At 46.3% G+C, this 15565-nt stretch overlaps 1 protein-coding gene across 6 annotated transcripts in view; it reads right to left on the bottom strand.

Annotated features, from left to right (window-relative positions):
- Positions 1-15565, bottom strand: part of vps13b (vacuolar protein sorting 13 homolog B) — a 993302-nt gene that overhangs the window by 46601 nt on the left and 931136 nt on the right. For all 6 annotated transcript variants that reach the window (XM_078215655.1, XM_078215652.1, XM_078215654.1 and 3 more), the window contains 5 exons: positions 13674-13844; positions 12713-12923; positions 8955-9143; positions 4203-4349; positions 1157-1431 (listed from right to left, as the gene is read on the bottom strand). In XM_078215655.1, coding sequence (XP_078071781.1) covers positions 1157-1431; positions 4203-4349; positions 8955-9143; positions 12713-12923; positions 13674-13844 — 993 coding nt within the window. The remainder of the gene's footprint in view (positions 1-1156; positions 1432-4202; positions 4350-8954; positions 9144-12712; positions 12924-13673; positions 13845-15565) is intronic.

The raw sequence follows: 15565 nt of genomic DNA, 5'->3' as shown, positions 1-15565 counted from the left end.
AGACACTTCTCAGTGAACGGCCAATGTGAACTACATGTGGGAGATCATGGTCTAGTTGTTACTGGACCAGTCATCCAGAGGCCCAATTCTTTCTGGGACATGGATTCAAATCCCACCATGGCAGCTGGGGCAATTTAAATTCAATTAATAAAATCTGGAATTCAAAGCCAATCTCAGACCATGAAACTATTATGGATTGTTGTAATAACCCATCTGGTTCACTAATGTCCTTCAGGAAAGGAAATCTGCCATCCTTACCTGGTCTGGCCCACATGTGACTCCAGATCCACAGCAATGTAGTTGTTTTTGAACTACTCTCTGAAATGGTCTAGCAAGCCATTCAGTTCAAGGGTGGCACAGTGGTTAGCACTGCTGCCTCACAGCGCGAGGGGGACCCAGGTTCGATTCCCAGCTTGGGTCACCGTTTGTGCGGAGATTTGCACATTCTCCCCGTGTCTGCGTGGGTTTTCTCCAGGTGCTCCAGTTACCTCCCACAGTCCAAAGATGTGCAGGTTAGGTGGATTGGCCATACTAAATTGCCCCTTAGTGTCGGGGGGACTAGTTAGGATAAATGCATGGGATTATGGGGTTAGGACCTGGGTGGGATTGTGGTCGGTACAGGCTTGATGGGCCTAAAGGCCTCCTTCTGCACTGTGGGGATTCTATGATTAGGGATGGGCAGCAATTGCCAGAGTTTCCAGCGAAGCCCACATCCCATGAAAGAATTTTAAAAAATAATAGGTTCTCACGCTTTGATAATAATAAGGTTTGACAATCCTTGTTGCTTGAACAGAGCTTTTGGACGGGAAGAAGGGGAAACAGATATAATAAATCCGCTGCAACTAAACCTCGGCCTTGCTGATCAACTTTATAAACGGTCTGATGTTCTTGCCAGATTTCAGTCCATTAACTGCAAAGGGAAGCTTGTAATGCAGAGGAACAGAGTGAAGAATGATTAGCCCCAAATTGTGCACAGCTATTTTTTGCTCCAGAAATAAAAAGAAGATTATTGAATTGCTATCTTCAAACAAGAAGGTCCTCCAAAAGGTCCCTCTGATAAGTGTTAGTGAGCTCCTTGAAATATCAATGTTGAAGTTAAATCTGTGCACGGCAGAATCTGTCAAAAAGAGATTATTAAAAAATACTCTCACTGTACCTGGAACGAAGTCCACTTTCACCGGAATCCCCGAGGGGCACCGCCACACTCTGCCTCGGAAAATCCTGTCTAACCATCGTTGGCAGGCTCCAGTACTGACAGCTGATGTGTGCAGAGTAACCAAACAGCAGATATTTCTGGGGCAGCGGGACGCTTAAATCTGCCTGACTTCCGCCAGAGACGAGGTCCCAGCAAGGAACGGAACTTGGCATGGCAGGAGAATGGGCTTTCGCTGGGCTAAGGCTGAATACAGAACTCTCTGGTATGTAGACATTCTGTAAAACACAAATAGTGTTAAGCAACATTATTGACCAACATTATAAAGAAAGACATGCATTTACATAGCAGCTCCCATGGCTGTCCCAAAGCATCTTATAGCCGATGAGGTACTTTGGAGGCGCACTCAAAAAGTAGAGAAATGGAAATGCAACGGACAATTGGTGCAAGTCAAGGTCCACAAAGACAATGTGACAGATAGGAGATGAGGGATAAATACTAATCAGGACACTGAGATAAAATCTCCTCTTCTTCTTCGAAATAGGGCAATCAGAGGGCAGGCAAGGCCTCAATTTAGCCTCGTTTCTGAAAGATGGCACCTCCAACACACAGCAGCACTCCTATAGTACTGCACTGGGGCTTCAAGCTAGATTACTGATACTTCAGCCACCAGCTTCTGATTCAGAGGTTAGAGTGCTACCGATAGAGTCACGGCCCACTCTATTGGGACTAGCTGGGAGAGTACCGTAGTCAGCATGGGCTGGTTGGCCTGAACGGCCTGTTTCCGTGCTGTAATGCTCTATGACTCCTGAATGAAGGGGCTAGATTTTATGCTCCCTTGCCAGCAGGTTTGAAAGATGGAGGAGAGGGAGGGCTTGTTAAATCCAACAGGTGGCCTGCCCACTGCCTATCTGGCCACCCCTGCCTCTGCTGGAATTATACCACTGGTCAGGAGGAGACATGGGTGGCTCACACCCTGGGCCCCGTCACATTTTATAAGTGACATATGTAACTCAATAACTAATGGGATCTGCAAAGCAAACCATGGCCCAATTAGAATCATAAAATCCTCACAGTACAGAAGGATGTCATTCAGCCCATCGAGCCTGCACTGACAACAATCCCACCCTAACCTCATAACCCCAGGTTTTACCCTGCTAGTCCCCCTGACACTTAGGGGCAACTTAGCATGTCCACTCAACCTAACCTGCACATCTTTGGAGTATGGGAGGAAACCGGAGCACCTGGGGGAAACCCACGCAGACACGGGGAGAACGTGCAAACTCTACACAGACAGTCGTCCGAGGCCGGAATTGAACCCGGATCCCTGGCGCTGTGAGGCAGCAGTGCTAACCACTGTGCCACCCGAAATGTCCTTCTCCAAGTGAGGACATTTCTTTAAACCTCTATCTCGGTCTCTTAGTGATCTCATCACTGTTTCTGTACTGTACATGGAGGTTATTCATGAAGGTCCAACTTCTGAACCGTGCCCCTCGCCTGAGGTGTGGTGATCCTCTGGTTAAATCACCACCAGTCACAGCCTATGGTCATCTGGGACTATGGCGGCTTTGCCTTTACATGGAATAATGCATTACAGTAACATCCTACCTAAACTGGGAGTGAAGCCGCCTGCTGCCTCCCAGACATACTCCTGGCTGGGCATACTGTCTGGAAGATGGTAAGATGCAAAAAGCTTACGGTGGTTTTCAGCTTAAAAAGAAATACGAATTTCTGTGTGTGTGTGAGACCCATGCTATTTTTCACTTTATTTTTTAAAACAAATGTCTGGCTGTTATTAGAATTTCTTACTTGTTGTGAAATGTGTATAAACACCTTCCTTCAACGAGCATGTCATCTGTTGACATTTTAACAAGGGTGGAAGGGGCAGCATTACTCCCCTCAGGGTAACACGACGGGATCACGGCTGCCAAGTTGCCAATGGCACTGAGTGGTCACCGAAGATTAATATAACAAAGGGAGCCAACTCAAATTACAACAGAATTACTCTTCAAATAGTCATAATACAAAAAGCTACGCATTCAAATTGAGTGTAAATCTGTTAATGACTTCACAAGTTACTGATGTTACACTGAAGGCCATTATGAGACAGGAGCATATCAAATTTTGAAAGGAACGCATCCAATAATTAGTTACGGCCATATCTTTAAATAGCTGAAAATTGGTAAAACAATTTTTTTTAACATAAAAGCAGTTAAATAAGATCTGCTGAAACTGCTATCTGGAATCTATAGCAGTACAGGATATGTAGATTGCTAATTTGAGTCATGCAGCTGAAGAAAAACTATCATATTTACAATTGTGCATCAAGGTTAACAGTAGAGTATTTTAAGTTTAAGTTTATTTTATTAGTGTCACAGCAGGTTTACATTGGTTGGCAGGGTGGCATAGTGGTTAGCACTGCTGCCTCACAGCACCAGGGACCCGGGTTCGACTCCGGCGGGTCACATTGCGGAATCTGCGTGTTTTCCCCGTGTCTGCGTGGGTTTCCTCCGGGTGCTCCGGTTTCTCCCACAGTCCAAAGATATGCAGGTTAGGTGGATTGGCCATGCTCAATTCTCCCTCAGTGTACCCAAATAGGCGTCGAAGTGTGGCGACTGGGGGATTTTCATGATAGATTCATTGCAGTGTTAACGTAAGCCTACTTGTGACACTAATAAATAAAGTAACACTGCAATGAAGTTACTGTGAAAATTCCCTCGTCGCCACATTCTGGCGACTATTCAGGCTCGTCCAAGTTCCCCTCTAAGTCACTTACCACCCTGACATCCTTCACTATCGCTGGGTCAAACTCTTGGAACTCCCTCCCTAACAGCTCCATGGCTGTACATACATCTCAGGGACTGCAGTGGTTCCAGAAGGCATCTCACCACCACTTTCTCGAAGGCAACGAGGGATGGGCAATAAATGCTGGTCCAGCCAGTGATGGCCACATCCCACACATTAATTTAAAAAATACACACATGATCAATGGTGCCATAGCTTTGACAAAGTAAAGAACCGCTCTTATATTGACTTCTGTAACTTGTACCTCCTTTCGTGTTGTGCGTCCTGGGAAGATGAGCATAGGTCGATAGTAGATTTTGTGACCAGTGGTGTTTATTATCACTGTTTTGTCCTCAATCACCAAAATCTGAATCCCATGGCGCACCACTGAAGATATGGAGAACTGACACAGCTGCAGAGGCAAAGAGAACAAATGAGGCAAGAAACACAAATCATTGACATTTACGTAAGGTCGCGATCATACCTGGGACTCTCCAAAACACTTTGCAGCCAATGAACTACTCTTGAAGTGTTTTGTAGATAAACAGCTTTGCAATCAAAGCATTGGACACACACTGTCTTTCCACTGAGCTTGGTACTGAGACTTATGTAGAGTTTGCAGCATGAGATAGGGAATACGTAAATAACTAATACATCACAATCATTATCAGGACACAATTCAAGTGATATACTACCCTGGCAGTTGAAATATATAGTGATGTGAGGCAGAATGTTCAGTGGTGTGAGGGGAATATACAGAGAACATAAGAACACAAGAACTAGGAGCTGGAGTAGGCCGTTCAGCCCCTCGAGCCTGCCCCACTTATCAATATAATCATGGCTGATCTCATCTCGACCTCATCTCCACCTTCCTGCCCGTTCTCCATAACCCTTCATCCTGTTACTAATTAAAAATCTATCTATCTCCTCCTTAGATGTGTTTAGTGTTTCGGCGTCCACTGAACTCTGGGATAGAGAGTCCCACAAATTCACAACCCTTTGTGTGAAACAATCTTTCCTCATTTCTGTTTTAATTCTGCGTTAGTCTGAACTATGGCCTCTCATTCTAGAATGTCCAAAAGGGGAAACATACGTCTGCCCTGTCAAAGCCCTGAAGCATGCTATATGCCTCAATTATTCTTCTAAACACCAGTAAGTATAGGCCTAAACGGCTCAATCTCTCTTCATAAGACAAGTCCTTCATCCCTGGAATCAATCTAGTGAACTTTCTCTGAACTGCCTCTAATGCATTTATATCCTTCCTCATGTAAGGGACCAAAACCGTGCGCAGTGTTCCAGATGCGGTCTCACCAATGGCCTGTACAGTTGAAACAGCACCTCTCTACTTGTCTGCCTTAAACATAATGCAAAACAATACAAGCTAAATAGTACAATTTGAAAGGTGGTGTAAGATGGCGCATCAACCTTTGAACATGGTGGGACAAGTAAACAAAGCATTCGGTATCATGGGCTTTATAAACAGAGACACAGAGTACAAAATTTAGAAAATATGGATGGTTTTCCTGTCCCCTCCCCACAAAGCCTCTGGAACCAGAGGAGGAAGGTGGCCCACCGTTGGATGGTGGTGGGATCCTCTGGTTCCACTGTTGTCAATGGGGTTTCCCGTTGAATGCGCCCCTTGCCACCGGGAAACCCATGGTGAGGGCGTGCCATTGGCGGGACCAGAAGGTCCTGCTGGCATGAACACCTGGAAAGTTCCACCTTTCTCTTTAATAAACAATATTGTGCCCAATTTGGACTGCACACTTAAAGAAGAATGAGGATGTTTTGGAGAGAGTTACTGGAATGGTTCCAGAGATCACATTTATGTGGATAGGCTGGAGGAGCTAGAGTTGATCTCCTTGGAGAAAAAGGAGCTTAAGGAGTGCTTTGATGTAAGCATTTAAAATCATGAAGGGATTAGATAGAGTAAATAAAGAAAAACTGAAGGTACAAGGGATAATGGTGGAATAATGACAACATTGAATGAAATTAATACAGAGCATGCTGAGTATATCAGTGATTTAACATTGGAATGACAGACTACCCTATTGTTGAGGGGATTCACCCCAATATTTTACTCCACATCAAAGATTTTAAGAGAGAATAGGAGCATTTGCATTGCAAGGAAATATGTACCATCATCTGAGCTGGAAATTAAACACATTTTGATGGGTGAAGGTGGAGGGGAGGTATTATGATGGTGAAAGTCTGACTGTGCTTCTGTGAACAGGGAGACAGGAGAGGGGTAAAGTACCTCTGAGTAGGAAAGGGGTTTGGGGAGGAAGAGAAGAAATCCTCTGGAACGAGGCATGAAAAGCATACAATGCGTGCACAATTGAGGTGCGATGTTGCTTAAATAGTTTAGAATCATGGAATCCTTACAGTGTAGATGAGGCCATTCAGCTCAGCGAGTTGGCACTGACTCTCTGAGTATCTTACCCAGGCCCACCATCCCACCCAGCTTCTTAGGGAAGCAATGTAATCGGTCTGTTGAACGTGGATCAAATCAAATGTTATTTGTTGACCTGTTTCTATCAGATAAAGAAAGGCTATTGGTCCACTTTGAACTGAATAAAGAATAATAAAGACATTTACTAAATGCTAGGAGCTAAGAGGAGAGATTCAGGAGTCCAGGTACAAAAATCACCGAGTGTTAGCGGTCAGGAACAAAAAAAAATGTAAAATGCGAAAGGAATGTTGAGTTTTAACTGAAGGAGGTGGATGATGCTCTTTGGCTGTAGCGAGTTCTGGGGGGGAATTTGTGCAGAGGGACCTGGGTGTCCTTGTGCAGGAATCTCAAGGAGTTAGTTTGCAGGTTCAGCAGGTAATTAAGAAGGCAAATGGAGTTTTGTCCTTCATTGCTAGAGGGATGGAGTTTAAAAACAGCGAGGTTATGTTGCAGCTGTATAAGGTGCTGGTGAGGCCACACCTGGAGTACTGTGTACAGTTTTGGTCTCCTTACTTGAGAAACGGTATACTGGCACTGGAGGGGGATCAGAGAAAATTCACTAGGTTGATTCCGGAGTTGAGAGGGTTGGCTTATGAGGGGAGACTGAGTATTCTGGGGCTATACTCATTGGAATTCAGAAGAATGAGAGGAGATCTTATAGAAACATATAAGATTATGAAGGGAATAGATAAGATCGAAGCAGGGAAGTTGTTTCCACTGGCAGGTGAAACTAGAACTAGGGGCATAGCCTCAAAATAAGGGAAAGCAGATTTAGGACTGAGTTGAGGAGGAACTACTTCACACAAAGGGTTGTGAATCTGTGGAATCCCCTGCCCAGTGAAGCAGTTGAGGCTGCCTCATTGAATGTTTTTAAGGCAAGGATAGATACATTTTTGAACAGTAAAGGAATTAAGGGTTATGGTGAGCAGGTGGGTAAGTGGAGCTGAGTCTACAAAAAGATCAGTCATGATCTCATTGAATGGCGGAGCAGGCTCGAGGGGCTAGATGGCCTACTCCTGCTCCTAGTTCTTATGTTCTTATTCCCCCTAACACTAAGGGGCAATTTAACATGGCCAATCCACCTAACCCACATGTCTTTGGACTGTGGGAGGAAACCGGAGCACCTGGAGGAAACCCACGCAGACACGGGGCGAACGTGCAAACTCCACACAGACTCGTTTCCCGATTTTCCCAGGCCCTCGCCAATGACGTAACGTAGTTCAGTCCACAAAGGGCGGGAACCACATCTAAAATGGGATTCAATCGAGGGATACTGCTCGGGATGCCAAGATCGAGGGATACTGCTCGGGGTGCCAAGATCGAGGGATACTGCTCGGGATGCCAAGATCGAGGGATACTGCTCGGGATGCCAAGATCGAGGGATACTGCTCGGGGTGCCAAGATCGAGGGATACTGCTCGGGGTGCCAAGATCGAGGGATACTGCTCGGGGTGCCAAGATCGAGGGATACTGCTCGGGGTGCCAAGATCGAGGGATACTGCTCGGGGTGCCAAGATCGAGGGATACTGCTCGGGGTGCCAAGATCGAGGGATACTGCTCGGGGTGCCAAGATCGAGGGATACTGCTCGGGGTGCCAAGATCGAGGGATACTGCTCGGGGTGCCAAGATAAGTATAGCACCGGGTTTGGGGTGGAGCGGGGAGATGGACATGCCAGGGCAGTGCCAGGAACGGGCCCTTCGGGGAGCTCCATGGCGGGGGAGGGAGTTCCCATTGAAAGTAAAGTTTATTTATTAGTCACAAGTCGGCTTACATTAACACTGCAATGCAGTTACTGTGAAAATCTCCTAGTCGCCACACTCCGGCACCTGTTTGGGAACACTGAGGGAGAATTTAGCATGGCCAATGCACCTAACCAGCACGTCTTTTGGACTGTGGGAGGAAACCGGAGCACTTGGAGGAAACCCACATAGATATGGGGAGAACGTGCAGACTTCGCACAGACAGTGAACCAAGCCGGGAATCGAACCAGGTCCCTGGCGCTGTGAGGCAGCAGTGCTAACCACTGTGCCACCCATGTGTAGCAAGGGTAGGGGGAAAGGGCCGATACCTCTGAGTGGAGGAGTGGGGGGACTTGCCTGTGATGGTTGAAAGTGCCTACGATACTGGGGTGGGGGTGGGGGGGGGGGGGGGTGGAGAAGAGCCCCCAATACATGTGGGGGGTGTCCTGCGTGTCCGTTGAGGGTGGTCTAAGTGATAGCACATGTTCTAAGTGAATGGCGAAACAGGCTGGAGCAGCTGAATGGCCTACTTCTGTTCCTGTATTCCTAAGAATCTACTCAGAAACAGCAAACCAAAATCCAACAATTCCTAATGTTTAAATAGCAGTATTTTCTGGGAGATAGTGCATCTGAACCCTCTTAGAAATACAAGCTGGCAGGGAGGCAGTGCAGCATCCCATGTAAACCTTCATCCGATGACCATGGGGAAAGGGTGCTTTTGCTCACTGTTTTAGATATCACACTAATGTCGCAACAGAAAATCGCCTGGACTGGTTTCCAAATGTTCCCCAAGGTGCAAGTAAAGGTTCACTTATTGCAAACAGACCTTCTGATGATCGGGAAAGGTTCCAAGTTTCACATCTGCATCAGCAATCCCTTCTTCATCCAGGGTAATGACATCAGTGATGGGATAATCCTTCCATTTGGGGGACGTGACATCATGAACAAGTCGGAATGCTGTCGATTTGTGCACGGTGTTTGTGCTGGCCCAATAGATACCGATCTGAAAAGGCTCCTAAAAATAATTGTTCGGAAAAAAAATTACACTGCCAATTATTTTGTAGCATTTGCAAAGGATTTTGAATGGCATTTTGTGGTTTCCCTTTCTGGGTTAATTAGCCAACATTTTAAGTTGATTTCCCAATCCTGAGTATATGAGAGACAATCTACTCCCATGAGGAGATGATGTGGGCGATTCTCCCATCTCGCTGTGCTAATTTATTAGTGCAGCGGGCCAGGAGATTCCAGCGCTGCGGGATCTGTGCTGGGCCTCCAGGCCCACTAGCGCTGGAAATAGGCAGGGAGGCACATAAATTATGGTAATACCAATGACCATATATTTTAAATGTGATTAGCAGGCCCGGGACTGAAGTCACGGGCCCATTAGAATCTCTCCCCCCCGCCGCCCCCCACCCTGCCCCACCAGAGTCTCCCGCCCCGCCAGAGTGGTTTACTCCAGCAGAGATTACTAAAGCCCCCCCCACCACTTTAGGGGAGCTGACAGCCCGACTCCGTTGGTGTGAAGGGGGGGGGCAATCAAGGCCCCACCCCCACCAGAGAGTCGGGTGGAGGGGGATGGTGACCCCTGTGCATTGGCACCTCGGCAGTGCCAGCCTGGGGCCCCGGCACTGCCCAAGGGGCAAAGTGCTAATGCCCATGGAGCACTTCTGGCGGGGGGGGGGGGGGGGGGGTCTCGCTGACACTCTGCAGTCGGGATCAGTGTGGAAGGGAGGGAGGGAGGCCATATGTTCATGAGATATAGGGGCAGAAGACCTGGCCATCGACATGGGGAGGGTCAGCCTGCCTGGGGAGTCGGGAATACAGGGGGAGAGGAGGGGTCAGGACTGTGGGGGTGGGGGGGGGGGGGGGAGGTCGGGACTGCAGTGGGGAGGCGGGGTCGGGAGATGGAGGCTGCAGGTGGGGTGGAGGCTGGGTCAGAAATTGTCAGAGGGCCAGCAATTGGGGTGGGGGGTCGCACGGCCGGTGACGCAGGGCCACTGCCATCGGGCTGGCCAGCAATCGGGAGGCCGGCAGTGTGGGGGCACTGTGCATGCGCCGATCTTAGCACTGACAGATCAGCGCATGCGCAGTGTCCCACTCAGCGCTGTGCTGCCGGCCTCTCCGGTGGGAATAGGTCCCGGCCACTGAATTTTCACGAGATTCACTTTCGTGCACTCTGCAGTGCACAGAGTGTGGGAGATTCATTTTGAAACTCCCGCTGAAAAAACCAGTGTGATTTACTCCAGTTTTCATGTAAATTCAACACTTAGAATTTTTTTGGGACAATTCCGGCCAATGCATTTTAGACAACTAATTGTTACAATCTGGAATGCATCGCCTGAAAAGGAACTTTTGATTGAAGTTTTCAAGGTACTAATAGGAATGAATAGTGCAGATAGACATTATTTCCACTGATAGGGAGGATTGTCTTATGAGGAAAGATAGGCGTGGTTAGGTATGTATCCACGAGAGTTTAATCATTTATGATGGAGGTGACGAGAAATCTTTTTTTTCAGATAGTTGTGAGCCTCTTCCTCAAAGGGCAGTCGAAGCTGAATCATTGAATATTTTTAAGGCAGACCTAGATGAATCGGTTCGGTTTGTATCCACTGGAGTTTCATGAGAGGCGACTTGATCGAAACCTGAGGAGTATTGACAGATTAGTTAGACAAATGTTGAATTGGTAAGGGGTTGAAGGATTATGGGGAGAAGGCAGGAAAATGGGAATGAGGAGCATATCCACCATGATCGAACGGCAGAGCGGACTCGATGGGCCAAATGCCCTAATTCTGCTCCTACTTCTTATGAACTTCTGACAGGGTGGATGTGGAGAGGATGTTTCCTCTTGTTGGAGAATCTGGAACAAGAGGTCAGTGTTTAAAAATAAGGGGTTGATGCTTTAAGATGGAGATGAAGAGAAATGTTTTCTCTCAGAGCATCGAAAGTCTCTGGGTCTCTCTTCCTCAAATGGCAGTCAAAGCTGAATTCTTGAATATCTTTGAGGCAGAGCTACATAGATTCTTGATTAACAAGGGGGTGAAAGGTTATTGGGGGTAGACAGGAATGTGGGATTGAAGTTACAATCAGATCAGCCATGATCTTACTGAAGCTCGAGGGGCTGAGTGGCTTACTCCTAATTCGTATGATTGGGGAGTCTAGATTAGGGGATACAATCTAGAAACTAGAGCCAAGCTTTCAGAAGCCTCGTTAGAAAATGCCAAGCATCGTGGAAATTTATGGCTCTGCAAACTACAGTTGATGCTGCGTCAACTCAATGTTAAATAGTCGATTGGTAGTCTTTTGTTAACCAAAAGTATTAAGAGAGGTGCACCCTTTAGCCACAGAGAAAGGGATAAGCCATGATCTCACTGAATGGAATGGAACAAACTCAAGGGGTTAACTCATGGGCTCCTCATGTTCCTATGGCGGAAGCAGATTTAATAATAACTTTGAAAAGGGAATTAGATAATGACTCGAAGGGGAAGAATTTGCAGGGCTATGAGGGGGTGAGACTAATTGGAAAGCTCTTGTGTGATGGTACAAATAGCGTCCTTTTGTGCTGTAAGATTCTATAATGGTAAAAAAAAGGCCGGAATTCTGTGGCTGTTCATGCTGGTGAGATTCTCTGAATCCACCGTCAATGCAGCCCCCTGCCGCAGGCTTCCCGCCGGCGTGCGGTGACCTCAATGGGAATTCCGCCACCAGCAAATGGCAGGTGCATCACCGAAAAAAAACTGCTGAGGGGAGGCCAGAGAACGTCACCCATAAGCATAACTGGGAACGTGCATGTTTCATCTCTAACTTTCTTTGCCTGTGTGGTAACATCTCTAATAGGAGCCAGGTGGACAGTGTACCTAAGGGTGGGATAAAGATGTCATGGGTACAAAAGGCAGGGTTCTTTCCAGGCTGCGACATAGCGCTGGGGCACCAATGTACCACCTAGTCTTCAATCACTTTTAAAATAGATTAAATAAATAAATTAGTGAAGCCAGGACTAAACATCCAGGGACATAAATTCAAATCCCACCACGGCAGCTGGAGAATTTAAATTAAATTAATCTTCAATAAAAGGCTAGTCTCAGTAATGGTGATTGTGCGTCTATCAGGCTGTCAGAAAAAGCCATCTGGTTCACTAACGTCCTTTAAGGCAGGAAATATGCCCTCCTCACCCAGTCGGACTTACCCAGTAGACCCACAGCTATGTGACGGAATCTTAATTGCCCTTTGAAATGGCCAAACGAGCCACTCAGTTACATTCAAGGTGGCGGTGAGCCAAGGGAAATTAGGGACAAGTTAGAAATGTTGGCCTTAATTGCCAGCACCACCCATATGCCTGTGAAACAAAAAATAAAATAAGATCCTATCTGGGGGCCCAAATGATTTATATTGGCCAACAGTTTGGATGCAGATCTTTCCAGCATGCAGGCTGATATGAGGTTTCAGGCAAATTGTCAATTCAGCTCTTAATATAAGCACAAATGCACACCACAGACCTTTCACAGAAAGTAAAAGGCAGCCCCTTTCTAGAAGCGTAAAAACTTTTCTTTTCGAAGACGCAAAGGGCAATGTGTTAATGCACTTTACCTGAAAGTTCGGTGGCACGATTATTTTCCCAGCAGGAACTTGCACGACAATCTTCTCGCCTTCAAAGAGCCAGAGGTCCCACTTGGACTGGTTGACAAACAAGGCCCAAGGTAGCAATTCAACAAGGAGTGTATTAAGACAGGGCTTCCAGGCCGACAGCTTAACTTGCATTGGGCTGTCCCACTGAGCAAGCAGCTCGCTGCTGTTCTTGCTGCTCGGTTCAAGCACACATCAAAAGGAACAGATTAGTTCGTTGTTATCCTTGCTGGCAGTTATGTGCTTGAAACAAGTATTTAAGCTGTCATAGTTTTTCATGTCAAAAGTGGCAGATCCTTAAAAATTGTTCTGGCTTTCAAAAAAGCTGCCAGAAAATGATTACATAAAGATTATCCACAAATTCTTTTGTGTTACTATACAATCTTCCCAGACCTAGCTAAAACGACATTTATCATCCGAACTGCGGATTACCAGTTGATATAATGTTTTGACTCAGAACATTTTTTTTTAAAAAAAAGCCAGTTTGGGGGATCAAATGACTCTCGCACAACCATGACCGACTTGTAAAGAAACTGGTCACTTTATAACCAAAGCATTGTAAGGGTATATGTTTTATCTCTAAAATAAATATTTTCCCGAACACGCATGATACAGTAAGCCCGCTCAGAAACAAGTTCATACAGCTTAAATTCAGACTGCTCCCTCCCTGAAAAATTTTCCTTAATCCACTGAAAATGTAAAGAATTTGATAAGAGAAGACACCAAAAAGTTATGCGAAGCATTATTAGGCACAATTGTTCATATCTGGCAACAGTTATGTGCCTTCCAATTAAAGGGTATTTCAGCTTAAATGTGCCAAACTAACAGACAACCCAAACTGCATGCATTTGCATCAACTATTTAGCATATTCCCAAAGTGCTGGGGGCACAGTAAGCAGAAAGTGCAAGGTTTTTACTATTTTACCTGTCAGTTTCCTTTGTTAAGTAGGGCCATGGGAGCTCTGGATTAGTGTCCATGTTGTAGAACTCTGTAAGTAACTTGCCAACAGCACAATCACTTTGTGGTCCACGGACGATTTGCTTAATAAGGACCGTGGAGATAGGGACTGCACACTGAGAGGCTTCATCTTCCTCCCTAAGAAAGAGGGGGAGCCATTATTACAATGCATTGCCTAGTTTTTTTAAAAACACAAATTCCTTTGCCAAACACTAAAAATCGATTTATATTTTGGTAAAAGTTACACAGGGTTGGATGAGAGTGATATCAAGAGTCGGACAACATCAAGATTTGCCTGGGTTCCTTGGCATGGTGGGACTTCCTGCAGTCTCAGCAGTGCCTAATATTCCAGAGCTCCAGGCTACAGAGTCACTGGACAGCTGATCGGTCAGTAGCACACTGGGCGGCACGGTGGTGACAGTGGTTAGCACTGCTGCCAGGGACCCGAGGTCGATTCCTGACTTGGGTTACTGTCTGTGGAGTTTGCACGTTCTGCCCATGTCTGCGTGGGTTTCCTCTGGGTGCTCTGGTTTCCTCCCACAGTCCGAAAGACATGCTGGTTAGGTGCATTGGCCGTGCTAAATTCTCCCTCAGTGTACCCGAATAGACGCTGGAGTGTGGCGACTAGGGGATTTTCACAATAGCTTCAATGCAGTGTTAATGTAAGCCTACTTGTGACTAATAAATAAACTTTAATTTTAACTCTAAGGCAAGACTTCCTCCCATGGTAGGGATGGAGGAAGTCACATTGCAAATCAACTAACATGCCTCCCAGCATTAAATTATTGCAGGGCAGCCTTCGGGGTAGTGGGTGGGATTCCATCCCCGACCTTTTAGCTGGGACACTAGGAAGAGGTAGGGGGCAGAACTGGAGTGCGCCATAAAATCCAGCCAATGGATATAATCGAGACTGAAACAGTATCTTGATCAAGTGTCCACGAGCGTTATACTTACCTGGGTTAAGTGAGGTTATAAAGGGCTTTTAAAACATCTTAGTTATGTTTTTATTAAATTACTTAATGATATGAATTTAAATCCAGCTTCCGAAACAGGAGGACTTCAGGTTACACCACCAAAAGAGAGTAGCTGGCCTTTATCACTTTGCTGTTTGTTCGACCTTGCTGTGCACAAATTGGCTGCCACGTTTCCTTCACTGATGACAGTTTGGAAACACTTTATTGCAGTAAAGTTAGGGCAGCATGATAGCACAGTGGGTTAGCACTGCTGCCTCACAGCGCCAGGGACCCGGGTTCGATTCCCGGCTTGGGTGGCTGCCTGTGCGGAGTCTGCACGTTCTCCTTAAGTCTGCGTGGGTTTCCTTCGGATGCTCCGGTTTCCTCCCACAGTCCGAAAGACGTGCTGGTGAGGTGCATTGGCCATGCTAAATTCTCCCTCAGTGTACCTGAACAGGCGCCAGAGTGTGGCGACTAGGGGATTTGCACAGTAACTTCATTGCAGTGTTATTGTAAGGCGACTTGTGACACTAATGAATAAACTTTAAACGAAACTAAAGTGCTTTAATGGAGGCCATGAACAGCCCTCCATTAAAGCAAGACTTTATTTCTATTTGAGTCCTGCATTTTCTGCCCACCTGCTCAATGTGCCAAGTCACAGAACAGTTTGCATTAACAGATCTGCAGATCAAAATTCAGGAATGATGACAGAAGCAGTGCTTTTCCCACCCTTTCCCAATGATTCATTAATTTACATCAGAGGACAAAATGTACAATGTAGGCAAACATAACAATTTACCACTAATTGTACCCTTTGGAAACGCCACTGCACACAGGCAAGTATTACAGACTGAGGAACAGAAAGAGAAGCTTCATCAAAGCACATCGTAAGCATATGTTAGCATG

The sequence above is a fragment of the Mustelus asterias genome, chromosome 7 (assembly GCF_964213995.1).
Source record: "Mustelus asterias chromosome 7, sMusAst1.hap1.1, whole genome shotgun sequence".
Lineage (NCBI taxonomy): Eukaryota > Metazoa > Chordata > Chondrichthyes > Carcharhiniformes > Triakidae > Mustelus > Mustelus asterias.
This window is presented reverse-complemented; position numbering and strand designations above follow the sequence as displayed.